The sequence below is a fragment of the Leptinotarsa decemlineata genome, unplaced genomic scaffold (genome assembly GCF_025532065.1).
Source record: "Leptinotarsa decemlineata unplaced genomic scaffold, Ldec_3_MD MMD2_tig00026328_RagTag_RagTag, whole genome shotgun sequence".
Classification (NCBI taxonomy): Eukaryota; Metazoa; Arthropoda; class Insecta; order Coleoptera; family Chrysomelidae; genus Leptinotarsa; species Leptinotarsa decemlineata.
In genome coordinates this window covers 2,444,251-2,467,988 of record NW_027412688.1, presented here as the reverse complement: position 1 = coordinate 2,467,988, position 23,738 = coordinate 2,444,251, and the positions used below count along the sequence as shown (strand labels likewise).

At 35.8% G+C, this 23,738-nt stretch overlaps 2 protein-coding genes across 8 annotated transcripts in view; both read left to right on the top strand.

Moving 5' to 3' along the window:
• The first annotated feature begins 1 nt into the window (after position 1).
• LOC111511606 (tectonic-1-like) lies at positions 2-8,123 on the top strand. The gene is made up of 5 exons (XM_074182263.1): positions 2-289; positions 2,856-3,086; positions 5,356-5,518; positions 5,579-5,781; positions 6,956-8,123. Exons 1-5 carry the CDS (start codon positions 2-4, stop codon positions 8,114-8,116), a joined length of 2,046 nt encoding a protein of 681 aa, XP_074038364.1. The 3' UTR covers positions 8,117-8,123.
• A 1,334-nt stretch (positions 8,124-9,457) lies between these two features.
• RhoGEF2 (Rho guanine nucleotide exchange factor 2) overlaps positions 9,458-23,738 on the top strand; it is a 213,491-nt gene continuing 199,210 nt past the window's right edge. For 4 of the 7 annotated variants that reach the window (XM_074182252.1, XM_074182254.1, XM_074182255.1 and 1 more), the window contains exons 1-2: positions 9,458-9,743; positions 12,302-12,519. In XM_074182252.1, the coding sequence (XP_074038353.1) occupies positions 9,715-9,743; positions 12,302-12,519 (247 nt within the window). In that variant the 5' untranslated portion in view covers positions 9,458-9,714. The remainder of the gene's footprint in view (positions 9,744-12,301; positions 12,520-23,738) is intronic. The other 3 variants (XM_074182256.1, XM_074182257.1, XM_074182253.1) reach the window with 1 other exon arrangement.

Below are 23,738 nucleotides of genomic sequence, written 5' to 3'. Positions count from 1 at the left end.
AATGGAAATTTACGTTGTGGTGGTCATGCTTCTTTTGAGTGTACATCAAAATGGAATCACTCAATCGATAACAGAACCGACAACCACCACTCAATTAAGTATCGCTGCTGTTTCCGAAGAGATTGATTCCGAATCGAACTTCACCACGGATGACTATCTCTCATTCGAGACCAATTCGACAGAGGTGCCAAATTCAACCAGTGTTGGGCCGACAGAAGGTGCCAAAGCCCAAAGTACACAGCTGAATACAAAATCTTCGAAAAGCAATTTATGTACTTGCAACCTACAGGTAAGTTTGTTACTATTCATCGTATTATTGTCAGAGTGTATTCAAAGAAACAGTCGAAACATAGGTACATTTAGATGATATAATTCAAAATAACATTACAAATGTCACTGAAACTCTGTATTATCAACGTTGTTGCAAGTTTTACTTCTTGACTCGATACTCCATCTAACTTGAACCAAATCAAATCAAAATATAGCTTATTGTCAGAAGATTTTGCATCCCATTGACAAAGATTTGTAAGTATAAATATAAACATAACTAATGGTGTATAGATAAAAACTGTCAATTTACAACAGTTTGAATAAAACAAGTACAAATATAATAATATTGACATGAATGTTAGATAACTGATGTTACGTGTTATGTAACTATGTTATGTAAAACTTACATCCCTGTTATGGCGAAATGTCTGACACAAATACAACCTGATTTTTACGTAACATTAATGTCATTATTTTACATATATTTTATATAATTTCAGTGAGTAAATATAAACAAATATAACACTCGCTCGCAGAAAAACTTGGAATCATCAACTTGAAAAAGCACCCTTCAAAAACCAAAACTTCCTGACCAAACTCTGCCTCCACAGTTTTTAGTAAAAAAATACTCATCAACAAAAACACAAATCTCAACGTATCACATGATAAGAATGTCTCAGAAATTTAGTCCACAGAACTATAACTTAGTTAAAGAACTATAACTTACTTATAGAACTATAACTTAGTTACAGTTCTGTACTCTAGCCTCTCCCACAGAAATTCACCAAGACCAACCTCAGAGTAACAAAATTATTACTCTGAGAGACCAACATCACAGCCAACATATAACTCAAAAACTCAGAGATTCTCATCTGTCAAAAAGTCAAGTACGTCTGGATGTTACCAACCTGAAAACACAGCGAACAGAATATTGAAGTTACAACTTTACGTAGGAGTTAAGTGAAACATAATATACCATATTAACCTTATTAAGTGATGCGACCCCATGGTTGCCAAATGCGGTAAAATAATGACATTTGACAATTCGACATTTGCTAATAAATAAATAACCTATCTTTCTAGTTCCTAACTGATTTCCAGAATATGTCCGAAAAGAGATTTCTAGTCGTCCTATATGAAGTTGGGGCTCCAGAATGAAGAATCAGCTATGAAAAAATATAAGATGGTCTGTCCCAAAAATGAAAATGGGGAAGGAACTCAGAAAGATGGGTTATTTATTCATTAGCAAATGTCAAATTGTCATTATTTTACCGCAGTTGGCAACCATGGGGTCGCGTCAATTGACGCTAGTTTTTACGTATTAGCTACGACATATTCACATAAATCATTTATGTAAATACGGGGTGAAAGTATCTTAAAAATGTAATGGAGTAGGTATTCACGTAAATGTATTACATAAACATGTTCCGTATTTTTGAAATACAAAAAACAGGAGTAAGAACAACGTTTTTGAACAATTTTCTCAATAATACATGTAGTTTAAAGTGTGACTGATCGCTGTTTGTTTATAGTAGATATTTCAGAAAAAACAATATTGGGGGTTTTCATTAACGCAATAGAGCGCTAGACAATGATTTTTCAAATTTTTGACTATTCATGTGTACGTTTGTGCATTAATCTCGAAAACGGCCCAAACAGTTTTAGTGCGGTTTTCATTAATACATGGTGGTATAAGTGGACTGTAAAAAAATAAGGTAATCGTTCGGATTTTGCGGACTACCTATATTTTATTATTTTATTTTTTATGTTGGTACACTCGTCTCGAACATGTGTTCACAGTTTAAAGCTTTTAGCATATTTAGTTTGTTGGTGAAAGGCACAAAAGTTAGAAATGTTTTGCGTGTTCGGCGATATTTTGCTATCGTTAAAAATGGATCAAAGAATTTCCATCAAATTTTCTGTGTAAATGGAATTGAGTGCTCAAAAATAATTGAAATGTTGACAGTGACATACGGTGATTGTACTCTGAGTCGGAAAAATGTTTACAAGTGGTACTTCACAGAAGGTCGAGAAGATGTGAATGACGACGCTCCCCTGGACGTGGACGCCCTAGCACAACCGATGAAAACGTTGAAAAAGTGCAAAGACTTTTTATAGAGAATCGTCTAATCACTATTAGAGAAGTTGCAGAGGAAATCGGCATATCGGGTAACTCATGCCATGCATTTTTTGGGATATTTTGGACATGGAGTGTGTGACAGCGAAGTTGGTTCCAGAATTGCTGAATTGCAGGAGAGCCCAGGACCAAAAAAAAAGCACGCCAAGTTCGATTAAACGGTTTAATTTTCCTCTTGAAGATGACCACTTGGTGATCGAAACACGTGTCGAGGTGTAAAAAATAACGATTTGGTGTTGAAATTAAACTCCAGTAATATTCATAAATTAAATACATGAGAACTTTTTGCTGTTAGAAAATTTGACAAATTCCAGAAACTGAAATCCACGCTGTGGTTTCACTGTGATTTCACAAAACATCCCTTTGGCACATAGTATTTTCTGGTGCTTTAGAATATTTTTATCTTTTATTGAAATATTTCACAACCCGTTCTTTTGTTTTATTTCAGAGGAATTTTTGTGATATAAACTGCTGTTGTGACGAGGACTGCTCCTTTAACGACAAACAAGTTTTTAGTTATTGTCAACCAGAAAACCGACATTATGACACTAGGTACTGTGATTATATGAAATATATTTACATCAATAACACTTCTGTTGAGTGGCACGTGAACCAGAATGGATTGTTTTGTATAATCAAAAGCAATCTACCTCCATCTTATATCCTACAACGAAAACAAGTAAGTAACAGTATGTGTTAACGTGTTGAATATATTTTTTCATTATTCAGATTTTTTGTAAAAATTTAATATTCAGTGATATTCTCAAAATCTATTATTTTGCTTTGAATTTGTATATACTCCTAGCGGGTTAATGCAGCAACACCTAAGAAATGAAGCAAATAACTAGTAACTATATAATCCGTCCATCTAAGCAACATAGTGCTCCAAATCATTATTATGCATAGTGCACGTGATCTCACAGACAAGGCTTCCTGTTCAGAGTCGCACTAAGGACCGATCGATTTTTTTTTATAATTTGGTATTGTAACATTTTTCAGGTGTAGTGTAGGGACACAAATTAGCAGTTTCTTCAGCCGTATCAGAACTCGACATTTTAAAAATATTAAACTTCAAAATACTATATGTTCACTGTACACACGTCAGGCGTTCAAACGCAACTAACCACTCTGACACTGTAACAATGAATTCCGCCAGCCGATTGCAGTTAAATCTGACTGGCTGGCGTAAGACAGCTTGTTCATTTTACTCAATAGATGCAAATGCGTGATGATCATGCTTTGATATAGTTTAGGACTGTACCTAAGAAAAGTGTAAGGTTTATGCACATGGTAACATAACCACAATTATTCGTTATTTAATGATTTACTATAATACTGAAAATGATTCCCCATATTTATATTTGGCGCAATTTAGTGCATACCTATTTTTAGGTGTTTTCTGGCATTTAATCGTATTCGAGCGTGTATTCGCCAGAAAGGAATTATTTGTATCAGATGTCAAATTCAATAATAAAAACAAATTTTTCAATAACGTCAATTATAATCGGATTTGTGCAAGTAACCATTTTCCAGCTTTATTTTGTACATCCTTACAACGTATTTGATGAAAAGTTTTCAGCACTTTATAAACTGTAACGAGCAAAATAAAGCAGAAACTGACAACTGACGTAACGTAATGTCAAATTCCGTTTCAAAACCAACCTCACACTAGTTTTGAATCATGATGAATACGTTCCAAATCATAATTGATGTGACGTCATCGTTTCAACTCCAGAATGAATGTATTGGAATCACAGACGAAAACGTTTTGAATACATGAGCGCCAGAAAACACCTCTTTTTTTTGACCTAAGCTCTTAGTCACAGAATACCCTACAGAAGGGACACTCAGAACGGAACAGGAATCATGCATGCATGAATATCGAGGTGATTATTGTCAATGTAAAAATTTCTTTGATTGGTTAGTGAATTTAAACATGGTAAACTTATGCTTGTTTGTTGTTGAAATGTTGGTCCAACAACCTGCCGAAATGACATCGTAATGATTCATCAGATATACAATGAAATTGTAAATATGATCACTGAGGATACACTACAAAAACACACTTTTGTCTATTTTCCACTATATTTCTTTATTGTTGACCGGTTTCGGCTATTATACCATTTTCAAATATACCATTTTGAAAATGGTATAATAGCCGAAACCGGTCAACAATAAAGAAATATAGTGGAAAATAGACAAAAGTGTGTTTTTGTAGTGTATCCTCAGTGAACATGAATTTACACAAAATAAACAAGTCGTCAATCGAAGAGGTGTATATATGATAATTTAAGTTTACCGCTAAAAATGACGTTGAACACCTTGAACACAGAATATAAATCACAGAAACGTACAAAAGAGACACTCATCTGGTGGCATTTTGTTGTTGATGGGTTAAGTTTCAACAGAGTTACTCTGTGTCTCAGTTATCAGATAAATGTTGGCTAATTTGTATGATTTTCACTATAAAGGGTTTTACAAAAACCGTGACACGTGTTTCGCTATTCAATGGCTTTCTCAAGCTTAAAATAAATAAATCTCAGTTCTTACTCTTTGGATTGTGTTGCATAAACGGGCTGTGACTACATTTAGTACGGGTTTTCTGTAAAATATTTTTCTAATCAACTAGTCATTATATAACTCTCTTTGGCATTAGTGTTAACGAGTATACAATAAATGATTTAAGCTTTTATTTGAACTACGTGACTATGGTTTCATATGGCGATAATGATTATTGATCCAACGTTACAAAAAGAAATGTTTGTTGGAACTACAGAAATTATATACCTTATAAAGTACACATTCACATTTCCCTAGAATAACATATCCTGATAATGCTTACTTGATGGACGAAAAGTACGGAAAATATTTGATGGTTTATTATGAAGGACAAGTGACTTTTTTAAAGTGTATTTATTTAATTTTTATTCTCAATAATAATGTTTTAGCCGTTGAAAACATTCGATGATGCCCAATCAGAGAAAATCAATAAATTTTCTTTTCAAAATCATGCAACTTCAATCGACCAGCGACACGAGTTCGATAGAAACGAAAAATTCCGCTACGGAAATTCTATATGGTTAGTCCGAAAAAATGGTATCGTGAAATTTCGTAAGTTATTTACCTGCCAGCAGCATTAAATTCACTATTGATCAATACATACTGTTTCAGAAGTGCCTAATAAATTCATCACCAATAGATGTATTTTAGAGGAAGATGTCCTTGCGATGAAAAATGTGGAAAACGTTTGTACACAGACCGACATCAGCGAAGAAAATCCGTATTTGAGCTTGAAGACATTTTCTGAACACATTTATGTAATTTCTGCTCCGAATTTGGTTAACATGTCAAAGTACAAACACGGTATATTCGAGGTAAATATTCATGGTTGGAACAATCAGTAGATATCCGCATTTGAGAAATGCGGATAAAACTCCATTTGAAAGATAATGGGAACAAGTCATAAACAGATTAAAAGTTGAAAAAAATCTGAATTCTATGAAAAAAATAATGGAAACACCATGCATTATTTCAAACTAGAATAATCAACAGTAGATACTCGAGTTGTTTTCATTAACTGCCATACGTGAATATATAGTAATCTCAAAACGTTATTTGACATCTTGGAGCATTTCTGAAGTAATTTTTCCGTAAGAGGGCGCCAAAATGAAAAGTAACGTAGTGAACCATCACATAGATGAATTCTTTATAAAATTATCTTCTTGATGATGTCATACTTAGTACTTTCCTTATTAAAATTCTAAATATGGAAATTTGTATCAACAAATATATGCCTTAAAGATATTCGATTTGTTTCAGTACCAAAAAATAAATGGATTAGTATTATTCCGTTCATTCACAATTTGATTTCAATTCAAGGTCCACTAGTAGACAGCTGGAGTGTCACACCAATAGGTGTGACACTCGAGTGGTTTTTATCAAATAATCGTCCCGGTTTTTCTCAGTCTACATCTGTTCAGTCGAGAAATGCTTGCCCGATACTGATGATTCCCAACAGGCTGAAATAGATGTCTAGCAGAGGCTCTTGAATTGAAATATCAAATTGTGAATGATCAAATTAGTACTCATCCATTAATCTTTTAATTTTAATGGAATTGTTTATGAGTAAATACAATTTGTTATGTTTGATCTAAAGAATCAGGGTAGTTGAATTTTTGTGTATGGCCATACAATCTAGTTCTGGACAACTTTATTCAGAATCCATGATAATGATTGAACAATTTTTACCTACCGAGGAAGCTACGATATTATGAATAGTGTCATTGATTTTTATCAAGTAACAGGTCAGTCAGTCCATTCTTAACTTTTCTCAGCGATATTTTGACGTATCATGAACATGGTTTTCGTTTCATTGTCAAAGTTAACTTGTTTCTGAAAAACAAAACATTTCCGAAACTCATTTTTCATCGAACATATGATCTTATCACATGATCTTGAAACAAAATTTAAAGATTTTCAGCCCATCACACATCATATATCATCAATTCAAATATATATTTCAATGTTTTCATGTGTATATTTTTTCAGGATTGTCCAAGAAATGTATGTTTGCCGATTGTTCCAAAAATTTGTGATGCACTGTCGAATGTTTGTGTTGATGTCGCAAAAAATGATTCAAGGGCGGCCGTTAAGTGCAGCTTCAGGTTGAGAGAATACAAAAACGATTGCGTGAATATTGTCAAAACAATAGAGTACAATTTCTATCATGGAAATGCTGGATTCAGTAATGTTGTAGTTTTGGCTACTTTGGAAAACATCACCAGTTCCTTCGGAAGAAAAGAAACGGAGTTCACTCAAAAGTTCTCTGTGAACTTTTGGTGGAATAACCAGACAAGTAATTTCTCTGAAAATTTGAGTGGAAATCCCGGATACTTGATAGGGAAACCTATTCTAACTGCAAAATTGGTGAATGTTGGAAACAAAACAAATGTATCGTTGAAGATAAAAAGAAATCCGCTGAAGTTCACTGAAAATTTTCTAACTATTCCCGAAAATGAATTGGGTGATTGTGTATCGAGCGAGAAAGCACATTTGGCCGTAGAGTTTGGGTATAATTTATTAACCAAATGCAGATTTTGGCAAAACATTCCGACCGGAAACAGAACAGTCAACGGTACGGAAATATGTAGAAAAATACAGAAATCAATACTTGACTTGTGGAGTGTATATGAAAACAGAATTATAGGATCGTTTGGAAACGCAAATGCAAACGTTCTAAGTGACTGGTTGAAAATATTGCTGAAAGTCAGACCTGACTCAGTCATGAACAAAACTTTTGGATCGTTCAACGGCAAGAGCGGACATGTATTTTGTTCTGGACTAGTTTCCCATTTGATAATCGACATTTATCATTCAAAAATCGACATCGATGAATTGATGAACCAAGAGAAAATTTTGGGAGTGTCTTATTCTTTTGATACTGTGAACAAGTCCTTTACTTTTCATAATCATACACGTTCCGTATTTTTCGAAATGGATTTGAAAACAAGTGTCGTATTTTATGATATATCTGGTCAGAAACATAAAAAAATGGTGGATTCGCCAACAGTAAACATTAAGTTACCCCACGATTTTTTTTATCCATTTATAAAGGTCGATAATGGTGTTTTTAGGATGAAATCCACATATATGATGTGGTTTAACATTGTTTTTTTATTAGGATGTCAAGTTTTAATAAATGATATATGATCAGGCATAGAGTTGACTACTCGCGAATGTTAATACACCCCTGAATGTTCCATAAAACGTGTGAAAAGTTGACACCTATTTTTGTGAGTTTGAGATCTGTGAAGTTAATATCTGCTTGAAAATATTGAAACATATTTGAACGTTAAAACTTTTTAAAAAATATAATGAAGTGCGAGAAATGAGTTTTATGCTACGGAATAACATAATTTGTGAACAGAACGTCTTAATTGACATGTTTCCGATTGACGTTGGCACTACTCAACTAACAGCTGATCGAAATAACTCAATATAAAACATAGGTTATGTTTATTGTATTGGGGTTTTTGTGTTTTGGCATATAAAATTGTGAATGAAAGTAAGTTCATTATAGACACAAGAAACTGGTGAATATGTAAAATGAATTAATTTCACTCACGGAATGAACAAGAAACCACAACAATAAATAACAGAACTTTGCTTTACCATTTGGTTTAGTTTCAATATGTCCTGTAGATGCATCTGGACGTATTTTTATTGAGTCATCAACTACAATTATACTCGGCAACAGTCACAGAATAGATTGTTTACTATTCTATGACACAAGCACTGTATACATTCCTGTCAGTGTTCATGTCAATCGCTGATGACTGATGACATATGACACTAAATGCCAATGGAGAATGCCCATATTCGACCCAAGTTTTGATCTGTGTTATTGAACGTGATGTATAATAATTAGATAGGAATCATTCTAATTTATAAATATGCTGGGTGGAATCTTCAGACACAGATTGCTGTTCAGATGTGTTGACTGCAAATAAGTTCTATTAACTCAGTAGAATAGTGACTTTTTCCACATAGTTAACACTATCGCTGTGAATGAAGTAGAATCGGTTTCGGGGTTGTGATACGATGTCAGCTATTTTATTTTCACACTGAATTGAATCATTTTCATGATCAATTGGTAACCAAATGAATCATTCTTATCCGATTTCCGTGAACAAATCTGATGAAAAATTGAAGATGAATTGATATTCACAGAGATCCGAGTACAACTGTAGTGACGCAGCTTGACAATTTTCAATGTTGTTCGGGAATGAATTGATATTAGGTGAAATATGTTTTTACATTTTGGTCCATAAATTGAAGATCTGAATGAAATATAAAAATTCTTGCAGCCTCCATCAACATGTATATAAATTCAAGTCAATCTCATTTCTCGAGTCGAAAGTTTTCGACAAAACAAAAGCGAATAGATGTGTCATAAACACAAACACCACAGAATGGTATTGTTTACTATTCTGTGAATAAACGCTTGGACAAGCGCAGTATGTGTTTTCAAAAATGGTATTCTGTGAGAAGTGTCAAATTTACTGGAAAGGTGAACCTCAAAATGGCTGACACTTGTTGGTCTCGTATTTTTTGATCGATTCGAGAACGATTTCGAATGTTTTTCGGTGATTTTTTCGAATTTTTTGAACGAAAGTGTTTTCTAGTGCGATTCCTATTCATTCAGACTCAGAATGTTATATAGTGAAATCAATAAAAATGACTTTCTTCCATAGACATTCATTATTTACAATTGTGTGTGGTGTAAATATGGGATTATTTAGATCATAATGGATAATTTACCTTCAGCAACAGACAGGTGAATAACTAGTTAGCTGGCCTGATTTTCAACAAACGTTTCCAGAAATAACAATTGAAGGGCGCTCGATTATTTAGCACTTACGTCATTCTTATTATTCTTACTGTCTTGTCATAATCTGAAGAAAACATTGAAAGTCGTATGTCTAGGCTAGGCTCGTGTTACGGTATTGTTTAGAATAGTACATGAGACATGACATAGGATTCTGGAGCCTTCTCTCTCAGTTGTCATTTTCATTTGTTTATTACCTAATTTTATGTGCATTCAGTCTAAAGAATAATGTAATCTGCCCACTACATGTTTCATTGAAAAGAACATGTAGACATGCCATTGTCTAGATTTGTAGTGTATCTAGTAATAATAGCCTTTCTTTTCTAAATTTTGTAGCAGTCAAAAATTCAATTTACAATTTGTGTTTAAAGAAATTCATTTATTCACAAATTTATATGTATACAACCATTTTAGTAGGTTGATAGAAATTACAACAGAAAATATGAAAAATAAAATCTGAGAGTCTTTTTATTGGGTGCATAGAAAATAAGTGTGAAACTCACATTTTCACTTACTGAAAATCTGTGTTCCATTATTCATGATATGAGATTTCATTTTGATGTTTAACTTGAGAAATACCTCATCATGATGTATTTTTTGTGAAACACCAGTGACCTTTTTTCATTGAAGCATCTTCTGAATGTTTGTTCAGTTATTCATATTTTTCAACCATTAAGTATGATGAAAAAGAGGTTTAACATCAAAATAAAATGTAATACTAAATATTAGATCAAATATAGCTTATACATCTCATTTAGGGATTGTACCTCCATTAAAGCTTTCTATATCCTGCATTGGCTAAGGTGGATGAATCCCTATGATCGTCTTAGTTACATAACCTTCTCAAATATCTTCCTTCTCATATTCTTTCCTATTTCTCTCAAACTTACAACTCCGGTCCTTTTCAGATATTCTTTCACCTCTTTTGACCAGCTAGAGCTAGGTAGTTCTTTTTCTTCCTTCCCTTTCGCTGGTTCCCAGTTGGTCATCATTCTTACTATATAATGTTCTTTTATTCTCCATTAGTGTTCCTGCCATCTGGCTGGCTCTTTGTTTCTTGATTTCTAATATTCTTCCAACCCGTGTTAGGAATCACACGTTAAAAGGTAAGACCTCGTTAGTCCTTAACTCGCACAAGTTTCGACTTCTGAGGGTTGTCGTTCGTAGGGGTGCGACAGCTGATTAACGGACAACGCCAGCAAAACGTCAGGAACGAATTTAAAAAATCCAAACCCTAAAGATAGTGACACTGAATTAATACATTTTATGTATGTAAGATCAATATAATAGATAGATAAACTGCATTCCAAACAGGTTTACACCCGATTATATGCATACAGTCAATGTCATGGTACATAAAATATATGATTTTAAAATACCCAGAGTAAATAAACACCTAAAATTACGTACAAGAGAAACATTAATAAAAACAGGTATATATGGCACATTTTTTTTAAATGACCGTCTCATTTTTAATTCATCACAGCAAAAAAAAATCCAGACTTTGATGACGACTAGACCATTCACTTGCCTAAATCAGCGATTGAGTGGAGACTCTGATCAGGTATCTACATAGAAAACCCTATTGTGATTTCTTAGACTAGCACTAGTAACATGAAGAATGATCACACTGAGGAGTTCAGGTACATTTATTATCGGATTAAATATGTTGAATATAAATAGTACATCATTCAAGCTTCGACGATCCGACAAGGTTGGCATGTCAAAATGTTCTAGTTGAGCCCTATAGGAGATCATAGAGAGAGACTCTTTATTTTTTTTTGAAGTAGGTGTACCTAAGAAATTTCTTTTGTATTTTTTCTATAATTTCTGAATGAAATGCTGTTTGCGGATTCCAAATTGTTGAAGCATACTCGAGCTTTGACCTGACAAAGGCATTGAATAGAAGAATTCCTAGTTCCCATTTGAAATCCCTGACGTTTCCTAAAACAAAACCAAGCTTTCTGTTTGCATCACGTACAATATATTCTATGTGTTTTCTGAAGTTGAAGTTACTATTAAATATGACTCCTAGATCTTTGAGTTGAGCAAGTTTTTCCAGCTTGGTGCCATTTATTGAATATTCCGTTGGAGTAGTAACATTTTTCTGTGAAAAAGACATAACTTTGCATTTACCCTCATTCAGCATCAAGTTGTTTGTCTCACAAAAGATAGTGATAGAATCTGAGTCTTTCTGAAGGTTTTCACTGTCTCTTTCATCGTCTGTCTGTCTGTCTCATAGTTTGAGATCATCTGCATAGAGCAGGAATCTGGAATGTCTTATATAATCACCTCTATTGTTAAAATTGGGCCTAATTTTTGCAAAAGAAAAGTTTTCGCTTTCTACTTCTTTATCTTTTATTCTGAAAATGTGGGAATCTTCAGAAGCTTTCCTTCTTTCAATTCGATAAGTACAATTTATTTTCATCAATTGTATATTTTTTGTATCGTGGTATAACCCTTCAGTAAATAGCTCATAATATTAACAAAATCCTACTTCGTTACAGTGTCCAATCGGCGGCTCCGAAGTGTGTGAACGGCTCCATGAGGCGGCCGTCTCCAAGTCCTTGCTCACCGGCAGGTGGTGGGGGGCGGCCCGCCTCCCTCATGGATCACACTCAGAGTCAACCCCAGGTGGTGCGCGTGGTCGTCAATCGCGACGAGAAGGGTTACGGAATGAAAGTTTCCGGCGACAACCCCGTTTACGTGCAAAGCGTCAAGGAGGGTGAGTATTCTTTCGTGCATATTAGGGTGAAGTATGTTAATAGTAAAAAAATTGAAATGAAAGCTTTTATTTACTAGCTGTAAAATGAAGAGAATACATTTTTAAACAATTCAAACCCATTAATTTATCGCATTCAAAAATTTATAAACGAACCATTTGAAAAAAAAAAGTATTTGTTAAAGGGGTATTACACGGGTTGTCTTTTATATATCGTGATTAGAGAACAAAAACAAATATTAATAATCGAAAATAGCTTTATTGTTTTTCAAAATATTCCCCATGAAGATCTATACACTTTTGCATGCGTTTGAACCGACTGTCGAAGAACTTTTGCCACTCTAATTGAGGTATCTCCAAAACATGCATTCTGAATGCAGCAACTGCTTCTTCAGGTGTCAAAAAACGTTGACCTCTCAGTTCGTTTTTTATGTGCGGGAATGAAGTCATTCGGTGCAAAGTCAGTACTATATGGCGGATGACTCATCAAACCGATGTTTTGGGTGCTCAAAAATGCAGTTGTTTGAGCCGATGTGTGAGACGTCGCATTGTCATGGTGAAGAGTGATCCGTCTTCGGCGGTTGGTTTTCCTGACAACTGGCAAACAAATGGTTGTGTACCACTCAGAATTGACTGTTCTGCGTTGTTCTAGTGGTGCGGTCGCGACATGTCCAGTTTTTCCGAAAAAACGACCATTTGCTTGGAAGAGCTTCGTGCGTGAACAACTTTTGTTGGATTTGGCTCATCTTGAAACACCCATACAGTCTACTGCTGTTTACTTTTGGGCTCATACGCGTAAATCCACGATTCATCACCTGTCACGATATGTATCGTTTATTTAGCACAAGCTAATGCAGTTACAATATTAGTCTTCATCTAGGTTAAAAATTTAAATGTCACAATTAAAGTTTAAAATTCAAAAACATGTACATTGAAACATATAAATAAAAATAGCACAATAAATAAAATAAAAAGAAGAAAAAAAACTGTATTAGCAGGTTCCTATACTAAACACTTTGTAGGTCTAAAAGGTGCACTTTTAATTTTCTTTTAAATATATTTAGAGAGGTAGCATTCTTAATATCCTCCGGTAGTTCGTTGAGTGCTTGAACTCCTTTAATGAAAACTGTATTATTTGAATTGACATTACTAGTCTGACGTATATGAAAGTCATAGACGTGTTTCGAAGCACCGCGATCGTATTCTTTGAGCAATTCCTTCGACCAATCGACACCAAAGATTAAAACCTCGAAAAGTGTCAATTTCTGTCGAATTTTCAAATCGTGGGGTTTCCACTTTTGGAGCTTTTTGACCGTTTCAAACCATCAAAAACCGCATGGGAGCTGACGCTCAGTTCTTCCACCATCTCCCGCACCGTTTGTGATGGGTCAGTCTCCACTAGGGACTTCAAATTGTCGTCCTGGATTACTGTGGGTTGACCATTTCGGGGCTCATCTTCTAAGAGACGAGTAAAATCTCCGGAACGAAATTTCGCAAACCAACGTCAAACAGTGCATTCATCAACGCCATCATTGCCAAATACCTGGTTAATTTTTCGGGCTGTTTCGACAGCGCTTTGGTTGAATTTGAAAAAAGACAAAAAATTTAAATTTGGAAAAAAATAACGACATCAATGCGTATCTGTATCGATCAGTATACAGGGTGTAACATAAGTACGTTCAAAATATTCAAGAAAAAAAGTCTATATGAACTTGTGTCCGAAAATGCTTCATTTCGGAGATACGGGGTGTTGAAATTGAATTTTTGTGTTCGCTTCTTGAAAATAACTCTTGCAAAAAAAAAGTTATTTGCACGAAATTCGGTACTCGGGGTTTTTTTGACGTGGGAAATCATAATTTCGTAATAATTTTAATGAGGGCGCTGCGTACGCTGTCATTATTTCAAATTCCTAACGTTTTTGACGGTAAACTTTTGGTACTCATCATGAAAAAACCTAATTCCTATACCTTTTCCAAGTAAAAAATGTACACCTCAACAACGCTGAAGGTGATCGTTTTCGAAATATTTACAATTTTCTATATCGATGCATATTACTTAGTTCCTAGGGCGCTAAGTGAAGTTGCTGAGAACATTACAAAAACTGAGTATGTGGTGGATCTCGTCAAAATAAACAACTTTTTCCTATAAAATGTTTAACGAAGAATGATTTGTTTTCGAAATACAGATTGTTGAAATTATTCAAAACATGGTAGGTTTTTGTCATAAGGTTTTTGCAATTTTAGTTATTTTCATCAAACTTTATACGCAGTATACCCGTACAGACTTCTTCTAAACTGAGCATTATCGAACTGCTTATTCAATCCAATTAAAAAAAAATGTCAGGTTTAATTATTCAATTGGAAAGTGCTACATTTCAGAGTTTGTAAAAAAAAAAAACAATTCGGAGAAGTACTATGTTATTTATTAGGAAAATAAACATATAAAAATTGAACGAAACAACTATTACAACAACTGTTCAAAGTGACGACCACCAACAGTAATACAAGCTTTTGCTCTCCTCATCAAAGAATTCCGCACCCGATGAAAAATACCCGGAATGGTTCTTATCGTTTCGCAGCAAGCTATGATGCGACCCCTCAACATTTCCTCGGTTTCAATGGGGCTAGCATGAACTAGTGATTTTAGGTGTCCCCAAAAAAAAATCGACGGGATTGAGGTCCAATGAACTCGGGGGCCAATGCTCAGTGCCTCCTCTTCCTATCCATCGTTGGGGATATGCTACGTCTAAAAAATTTCTTGCTATCACACTAAAATGAGCAGGAGCTCCATCGTCCATAAACCAATAGTGATTTCGGAGACCAATGGGAACATCTTCCATAAGTTGGGGAAGCTCGTGTTCCAAAAAATCTAGGTAAGCATCTCCATTCAAACGTAAGGGGTCAAATTAAATCTGATTTATACGTCAGAGTCATGAAAAACACGTAATGGCATCAATAGGTCTTTGAAGCGAATAAAAAATTTCGATATCTCACACACACATTTTGTTTTATTTAAATTTAAAGATGGGAAGCGCTTAATGAAAGACCCTATATAAGTGCAAATTCAAAACTGAAGGCTTCCATGGAAGATTGGCTTTATGCGCTAGAGTAGTCTTTCTCAAAGTGGACGGAAACGCCGCCTTGTGGGTGCTGGAGGCCTGTAGGGGGGGCAGTAAAGGGCACAGAGAAGATTGGGAGGCGTTGAAGCGTTTTAGGGGGCGATTGCTAATTAAAAAATGTTTTTTTTGCTTTTAACACAAACTTTACCGCTCCTTTACGCATAACGCGCGTTTCCTCGTGTAACGCCATCTAGGGGACTAGACAGTAACTATTTCCTGTCCGATAGTTGTCAAACTGTACAATAGATGGCGGCAAGCTTCAATGCGAAGCGAGAAGTTTCTAGTCTTCATTTTCGAAAGTACTAGGCCCGCCCGCTGTCTCAAATGAAACGCGCCATCCAGCCAGTAATGTCATTCGACGATATCACGAAAACAGGTGAATTTAGTTAGCGACTAGCTAGGTAAAATGCTGTACGTGCGGTGGTGAATACTGTGTGTGTCATCAGCAAATTTTTAATACTCGATTCTTTACTTCGGCATTTTTTAAGACAAAATTATGTCGGAAGCAAAAAAGAAGAATCGACAGTATAGCGCAGAATATATAAAATATGGATTAATTGAAAATCCCACAAATCCACCTTCGCCTATGTGCCTTCTTTGTCAAAAAACATTTTCGAATGAAGCGATGAAACCCTCAAGGTTACAAGATCATTTGAATAAAATGCATTCAGATAAAAAAGACAAAAGTGTGACTTATTTTCAAGAACTGGAAAAGAAAAACTCAGCTCCGCCAACTGTGTCAAAACTTTTTCCACCGGCTTCTAAGCAAGACGACGACGGACTCCGAGCTTCCTACAATATCTCCTTGCTAATTGCTCAACCAGGTAAACCTCACACTATTGGAGAGGATTTAGTTTTACCGGCAATAAAAGAAGTAATAACTAATGTGCTTCATAAACCAGCGGCAGATATCCGAAAAATTCCTTTGAGCAATAGTTCCGTGCAAAGACGAATTGATGAGATGGCTGAAAACATTGAAGAGTCTTAGTGCAATCATCTGAAGACCTCTAAATTCTCAATTCAGTTAGATGAGTCCACTTTATAAACTAATGATGCATTGTTGTTGTCATATGTGAGGTTTATTAAAAATGAGAAAATATATCAAGAACTACTATTTGCCAGAAATTTAGAGACGGATACTAAAAGAGAAACCATATATAATACCCTGGAAAAATTTTGTTATGAAAAAGAAATTACACTGGAGAATATTATATCAGCTGCTACGGCTGGTGCTCCGGCTATCACAGGACGTCACAAAGGCTTCATAGCGTACTTACAAAATATAATTACAGATGTGCTTGCTGTACATTGCGATATTCATAGGCAACATTTGGTTGCGAAAAATTTGAGTGAGCGCCTCTCTCAATCACTGCAATATATCAACAAAAAAGTCAATAAAATCCGAAACAGCGTTTTAAATGACAGATTACTTTATCAGCTTTGTGTTCCTAATGATGAAGATTTCAACCGATTGCTATTTCACACAGAAGTGCGTTGGCTATAAAGAGGTAATTGTCTGACTCGATTTTACAATCCATTTGACTCTGTAATAGAGTTTTTGGAAAACAAAGACAAATAATTGCACGACAACCTCATCACTTCAAAGAATGATATTGCGTACTTGTTAGACCTGTATAAATTATTTAATGATGTCAATCTCCAACTGCAAGGTGACGACTTGAATTTGATTTAAACAAAAAATGTTATTGCTGCTTTTGTAGCCAAATTGCTCTTATAATGGGTGTTTTTTATAGAGGTATAGAACTTTAAGTTGGCATTACTTTTCAAGATGGCGACCGATTTAACAGCTGTCAAGTGATTTATTCTTAGTTTGGTTTGGCAATTCATCATGAATAGACTCACGCCTGAACAACGCTTGCAAATAGTGCAATTTTATTTCGAAAATAATGGTTCTGTGCGGAAAACGTATCGCGCACTACGTCCATTTTATCGTCGACAAAATCGTCCATCAGAGCAGTTAATTCGATTAACCATGGAACGTTTTCGCACCACGTTTACTCTTATTGATAACTCGCATCCCCAGAGACGCCGTACGGTGCGTACAGAAGAAGCTCTTGCTGCTGTACAGCGTAGCATTGAGGAAGACCCGGAGGAGTCCATCCGCCATCGAGCACAGGAATTGGATCTGTGTCCATCTACTTTATGGAAGATTTTGCGGATGGATCTTGGTTTGCGTGCTTACAAAATCCAACTCGTGCAAGAATTGAAGCCAAACGATCATCAAGTAAGGCGTAGATTCGTCGAATGGGCCCAAAACGAGATTACCGTTGTTCCCAATTTTCATAAGCAAATTTTGTTTAGCGATGAAGCGCACTTCTGGTTGAATGGCTACGTCAACAAACAAAACTGTCGCATTTGGAGTAAAGGTAATCCTCAAGTGTATGTCAAAACACCGGTACATCCACAAAAACTGACTGTTTGGTGCGCTTTATGGGCTGGTGGAATCATTGGTCCGTTTCAAAAACGATGGTGGCCAGAACGTTACGGTCAATGGTGATCGGTATAGAGCCATGATTACTAACTTTTTCATTCCTGAATTGAATAACCATGATGTCCAGGAGATGTGGTTTCAACAAGACGGTGCAACATGCCACACAGTTCGTGCCACAATAGATTTATTGAAAGACACGTTTGGTGACCGCCTAATTTCACGTTTTGGACCTGTGAATTGGCCTCCAAGATCTTGTGATTTAACACCGCTAGACTACTTTCTGTGGGGCTATGTAAAGTCATTGGTCTATGCGGATAAGCCACAAACGCTTGACCATTTGGAAGACAACATTCGCCGTGTTATTGCCGATATACGGCCACAAATGTTGGAAAAAAGTCATCGAAAATTGGACGTTCAGATTGAACTACATCCGCGCCAGCCGTGGCGGTCATATGCCAGAAATCATATTTAAAATGTAATGCCACAAGATTATCTTTCGGATAAATAAAATTCATGTCAATCGAATAATCCGTCGTTGTTTTATTGCAACTTAAAGTTCTATACCTCTATAAAAAACACGCTTTACAAGAATAATATCGGCAGACGTGAATTTCGCAATTTCCCTAATTTGTCAGAAGTAATTCTTCAACAACGACGACATGCTTGTTTACTGCCAACATTTGGAGAACCTCTACAGTGATTTCGCAGAACGATTCCAGGACATTTTAAAATTGGAAACACCGGACTGGGTGTTGGATACTTTTTTAAATGTCATCACAGCAGGATCACCCCAGCTGGAAGAAGAACTCATAGAACTGATAACGAACGAGGAAATAAAAATAAAATTCCAAAATGGATACTAAGAAGTTTGGCTACAAAAGCCAATCTCACAATTGTACCCTGGATTGTGGTCCATCGTTCAAAGATTTTTGATAGCATTCCCATCATTGTATTTGCGTGAACGTGTATTTAGTTCTGCGGCAACGTTGCTAACTAAAAAGGGAAATCGGTTGCAGATTACCGGACGCGGTGACTTACGGCTGTTTTTGAGTAAATGCGAGCCTGATATTAACAAACTTGTTAAAAGTCATCAACTTCATCATTCACATTAGATTAGCTTTAAAATTCAAATTGAAATGTTTGTTTTAATAACATGAATAAAAGTTTTCCTAATATTACAAAATGGTGTTTTACATTACTCTCATCAGAAAGTCTTATTTTCACATGACACACATAATTTAATTATTAAAATAATGACTGCGATTGTGATTCTTAAGATGTAGTAAAGTAAACAAGAAAAGGGGGGAGCTAGAAAATAATTAATTCTCGAAGTGGGCGGTAGACAAAATAAGTTTGAGAACCTCTGCGCTAGAGTCATGGAAAATTGGACATTTCGGATGCGTTTCATCCACAGAAGCTGTGGCGGACATTTGGACGATGTTATATTCCACACATAATGGCATCAATAGGTCTTTCAAACTAATAAAAATTTTGATATCTCACTTAATGAAAAATCTTGAAGCTGTGGCCAATCATAATCAAATCACATAATTTTGTATGAGTACTTTGTCAGCGTTTTACATTTATAATGAGCATTTATAACTTCTTACTATCAGGAAACAAAGTAAAGCGAGGATTATGATGCACATAATAAAAAATAATGGGATACTTATCATAAAATAAACAAACCAAAGTGCTTTTCGTCATATAACCCATTCCAATCGGAAATATTGAAATTTCGATTAGCTTTATTTTTGTTTGGGAATAAATAAAAATTAGGGCGACCTCTCTGCTACCATCTGGCAACGAAAATTGCACGTTCCTTTTGATTTGTTTTACAGTACGCATCGGCCGATAGATAACCATCTAGCGGTCGCATTCGGGTCGGAGGTGCGCCAATGGATCAATCAATATGCATAGCGGAGATTGTTTCAGACCTAATAATAAGCTATGACAGGTTTGCGCAATTCCTACACAAAATCATGTGCATGATTGAATATTCTCGGCTCGCGCGCCTTTTTCAAATGGTCGTGTACCGTTCAGCGAGTCCGACATGGGTATTTATAGTTTCAATTGAAAATGACAAAGCGTTCGTCGGGAGGTTGGTTTCCATACGTAGGGAAACTTTTGCGTCGGATGTACGGAGATACAAAGTTACGCGCCTACACCTTTTTTTTGCTATTTGGGCACCTTCTGACGTGCCCATTTTTTCCATGTCTCCAGCGGCCTTATTTTCAAATTACGTGAATCTGTATCAGTAGAGTAGGGAGGGTTGAGTGTAGGCGCACAGAACTTAGGCCACATGTGTCCCATTGTACATCCTCCCGAGTAGTAGTCCTTCTAGGTCAGGGGTCTCCAAACTTTGAAGCCTTCGGGCCATAATGATTTTTTCAGTTTGTTCCAAGGGCCAATTTCTGTCCTTAACTATATGTCTAGACTAGGATAGTCGCAAAGTGCGTGACCTAAGCAAACTTACGCTTTTTCTTTTGCATTTCAATTATTATTGTGTATTGTGACACTTAACGATGTCTAGTGGCGAGTAGTGGTACTATGTACTATCTTTTTCAGCTACCCGCTAGGTGGCATTAGGCGTAATTAAATATTTGGAATTACCGCGTTGGTTCGAGAAAGTTCTGGTTCTAGCTAGTGTATTCCGATCACCTCGAGATGGCAGTTATAATTGCATATAAAAAGGCTAGCGGCGCAACTGCGAGTTAGTCTGCGTAGGAAAGGCGAAGGAAGCGAAACTGTCTATTGTGAAATAAAGTAACACCCGTCAATAAAAGTATTTTGATTTGACTTATTGTTTTTATGTGTGATTTGTTAGTATGGAAAAGAAGCGAAAAATCGACAGTGAATGCAGAACGTTCCAAGAAAAATGGAACTTTCAGTATTTTGTGATTGTGTCCAGTAATAAGGCGCTATGTTTAATTTGTAATGAAACCATAGCTGTCCTCAAAGAGTATAACATTAAACGACACTATGACACAAGAATACAGGAAGTTTACGGAAGGAAAAATTTGAAGCTTTGAAATGCGGACTCAAATCGCAGCAATCTTTGTTTACCAAAGCGAATACTGAACAAGAGTCTGCAACTCGCGCCAGCTTTCGTGTGGCTCTTGAAATCGGAAAACGTGGCAAACCATTCACCAATGGAGAAATGATAAAAGAATGCTTGATTGCAGTAGCCGAAGAAATATGCCCCGAAAAGGTAAATTTATTTAAAAGTGTCAGTTTGTCAGCAAACACCGTGGCTCGGAGGATGCAAGACATCTCAGAAAATATATCATCTCAACAAAAATGGTTGGTTTTCTCTAGCATTGGATGAGTTAACGGATGTGTCAGATACTACTCAGGTGTTGATTTTTATTCGCGGAGTAGATAAAAGCTATGAAATGTATGAAGAACTTCTTGATATTGATAGTATTCACGGCACGACAACTGGGGCAGATATTTTAAGAGAGTTGAAAATGCCATTAATAAAAAGAACCTTCGATGGAGAAATTTTAAATCTATAACAACTGATGGAGGCAAAAATATGTATGGTAAAAATAAAGGAGTGGTTGCACTTGTGTCAAAGGCTGTAGAAAATGATGGTGGTTCAAAACCATTAGTCTTACATTGTATCATTCATCAATAGTCCTTGTGCGGAAAATGTTTGGATATGTCTGAAGTTCTAAAACCAGTCATATCAGTTGTTAACATCATCAGATCCACTGGGCTGAATCACCGACAATTCCGCGAGTTTATTCAATAGATTGGAGAAAATGATTTACCATATCATACTGCCGTACGCTGGCTTAGTTGCGGAAAAGTCCTTAAGCGCTTTTTTTAAACTTCGAGCAGAGATCGAAATTTTTTAAAATGAGAAGCAGCGCCCTTTTGCCGATTTAGAAAATGGTGAATGGATGTAGAAGTTAGCCTTCTATGTCGATTTGACAAATCATATGAACGAACTGAATTTGAGATTGCAACGAGAAAATCAGCTTCTTCCTGATTTATACACCAATATCAAATCCTTCAGGCAGAAAATAATACTATTTCAATCGCAATTACGCAAAAAATGTTTCACACATTTTGAAACATGTGAAATATTCAGCCACACTACAGAGACTGAATTTCCCGTCAATTTTGCAATCGAAACTTTGAGTGCTTTGAAGATAAATTTTGATACTCGTTTTTCAGATTTTAATGTCATTGCGAATGAAATTAAGCTTTTTCAAAATCCTTTTGATTCTGATATTGAAACCCTGGCTCCGGAAGTCCAAATGGAAATTATTGATTTACGGTGCAGTGATATGCTTAAGAACAAATATCAAAACTCATCTTTGTTGGAATTTTATAAGAGTCTTCTACTGGAACAATTTGATAATTTTCATAAATTTGTTCGTGGGTTGTTTTCTGTTTTTCTACTTACTTGTGTGAGAAAACGTTTTCCAAGATGAAGCACACAAAGAATGTTTACAGATCTCAATTAACCGATGAGCATCTTAAATCTCTTTTGATAATTGGTACAAGTAAAATTGATCCACAACTACAAAGTATTGTCGGTGGAAAAACACAATTACATAAATCTCATTAGTGTTTTTGTTTTACTGTGATTCATTTCAATTATTTGTTAGTTATTAATATGCTTAAACTTAGATACTTGAGTTAAGTTTTCTTTGTCATCATTTCTGTAGGTTAATTTTTACCTTGCAAGTAAATAAAACCGAGTAATTATCATTATGTGTTTTCTTCTTCAACTTATCACAGCAATAGTAACAACAATTAGGTAATCATTGGCTGTCGCGGGCCAGATTGATGACAGTAAATCATTTGGTGTCGCGGGTCGGATTGATGATACTGGCGGGCCGTAGTTTGGAGACCCCTGTTCTAGGTCATCGTCCATCCTGTCCTTTCCAGGAAGGTGGACAGGTCACTGGGAGACATCTCCTTATATCGGCAGGTGTAGGCCAAGACTCGCCGAACACACACTCTCTTATTGACGATAACTTCGGACACCTGCATAGGACATGCCTGACAGTTTCTTCATGTTCACACATCCTGCATAGAGGTGTGTCCACAAGCCCCATAATTTGGAGGTGTTTTCTTAGTTGACAGTGGCCAGTCAGAAATCATATTATTAAGCGTAAGTGTTTCCTGGTTATTGCCAGATATTTCTTCGGCACCAGCTTTCCAGGGTTGCCCAGGGTGATCCTGGCAAGACTGCATCCTTTGATTCCATACCATCTCTTTAGGGATTGAGCATGGGTGTGATGTTTGACTAGTTCCGCAATTGACGAAGTCATCAGGCCGTGGGTGCCACTGGGTCCTAAAATTCTTAGTCCAGCCGTTTCCTTGGCTAAAGAGTCGGCAATGCGATTACCTTTACTCCTGTACCCTATACGTGAACCTTCACATCGAGAAAAAAATCGGATGTCTCTCTCTGTTTTGAAAGTAAAATAGACATGGTGTGGGAGTTTACCTGATTTGAAAGTGACGCCCCCGAAACACTATTGTTTCATTACTCTGTTCAACAAATTCCTTTTGGGTTAAAATTTTTTTTCGTCTCCGAGAAATATGGACGATTTGGAATAGCGTGTAGATGATGCAAAAATTGCAAAAGTTATAAACAATAATCTGAGAAAAAAGAAGTTTGTTTTTTTGCAA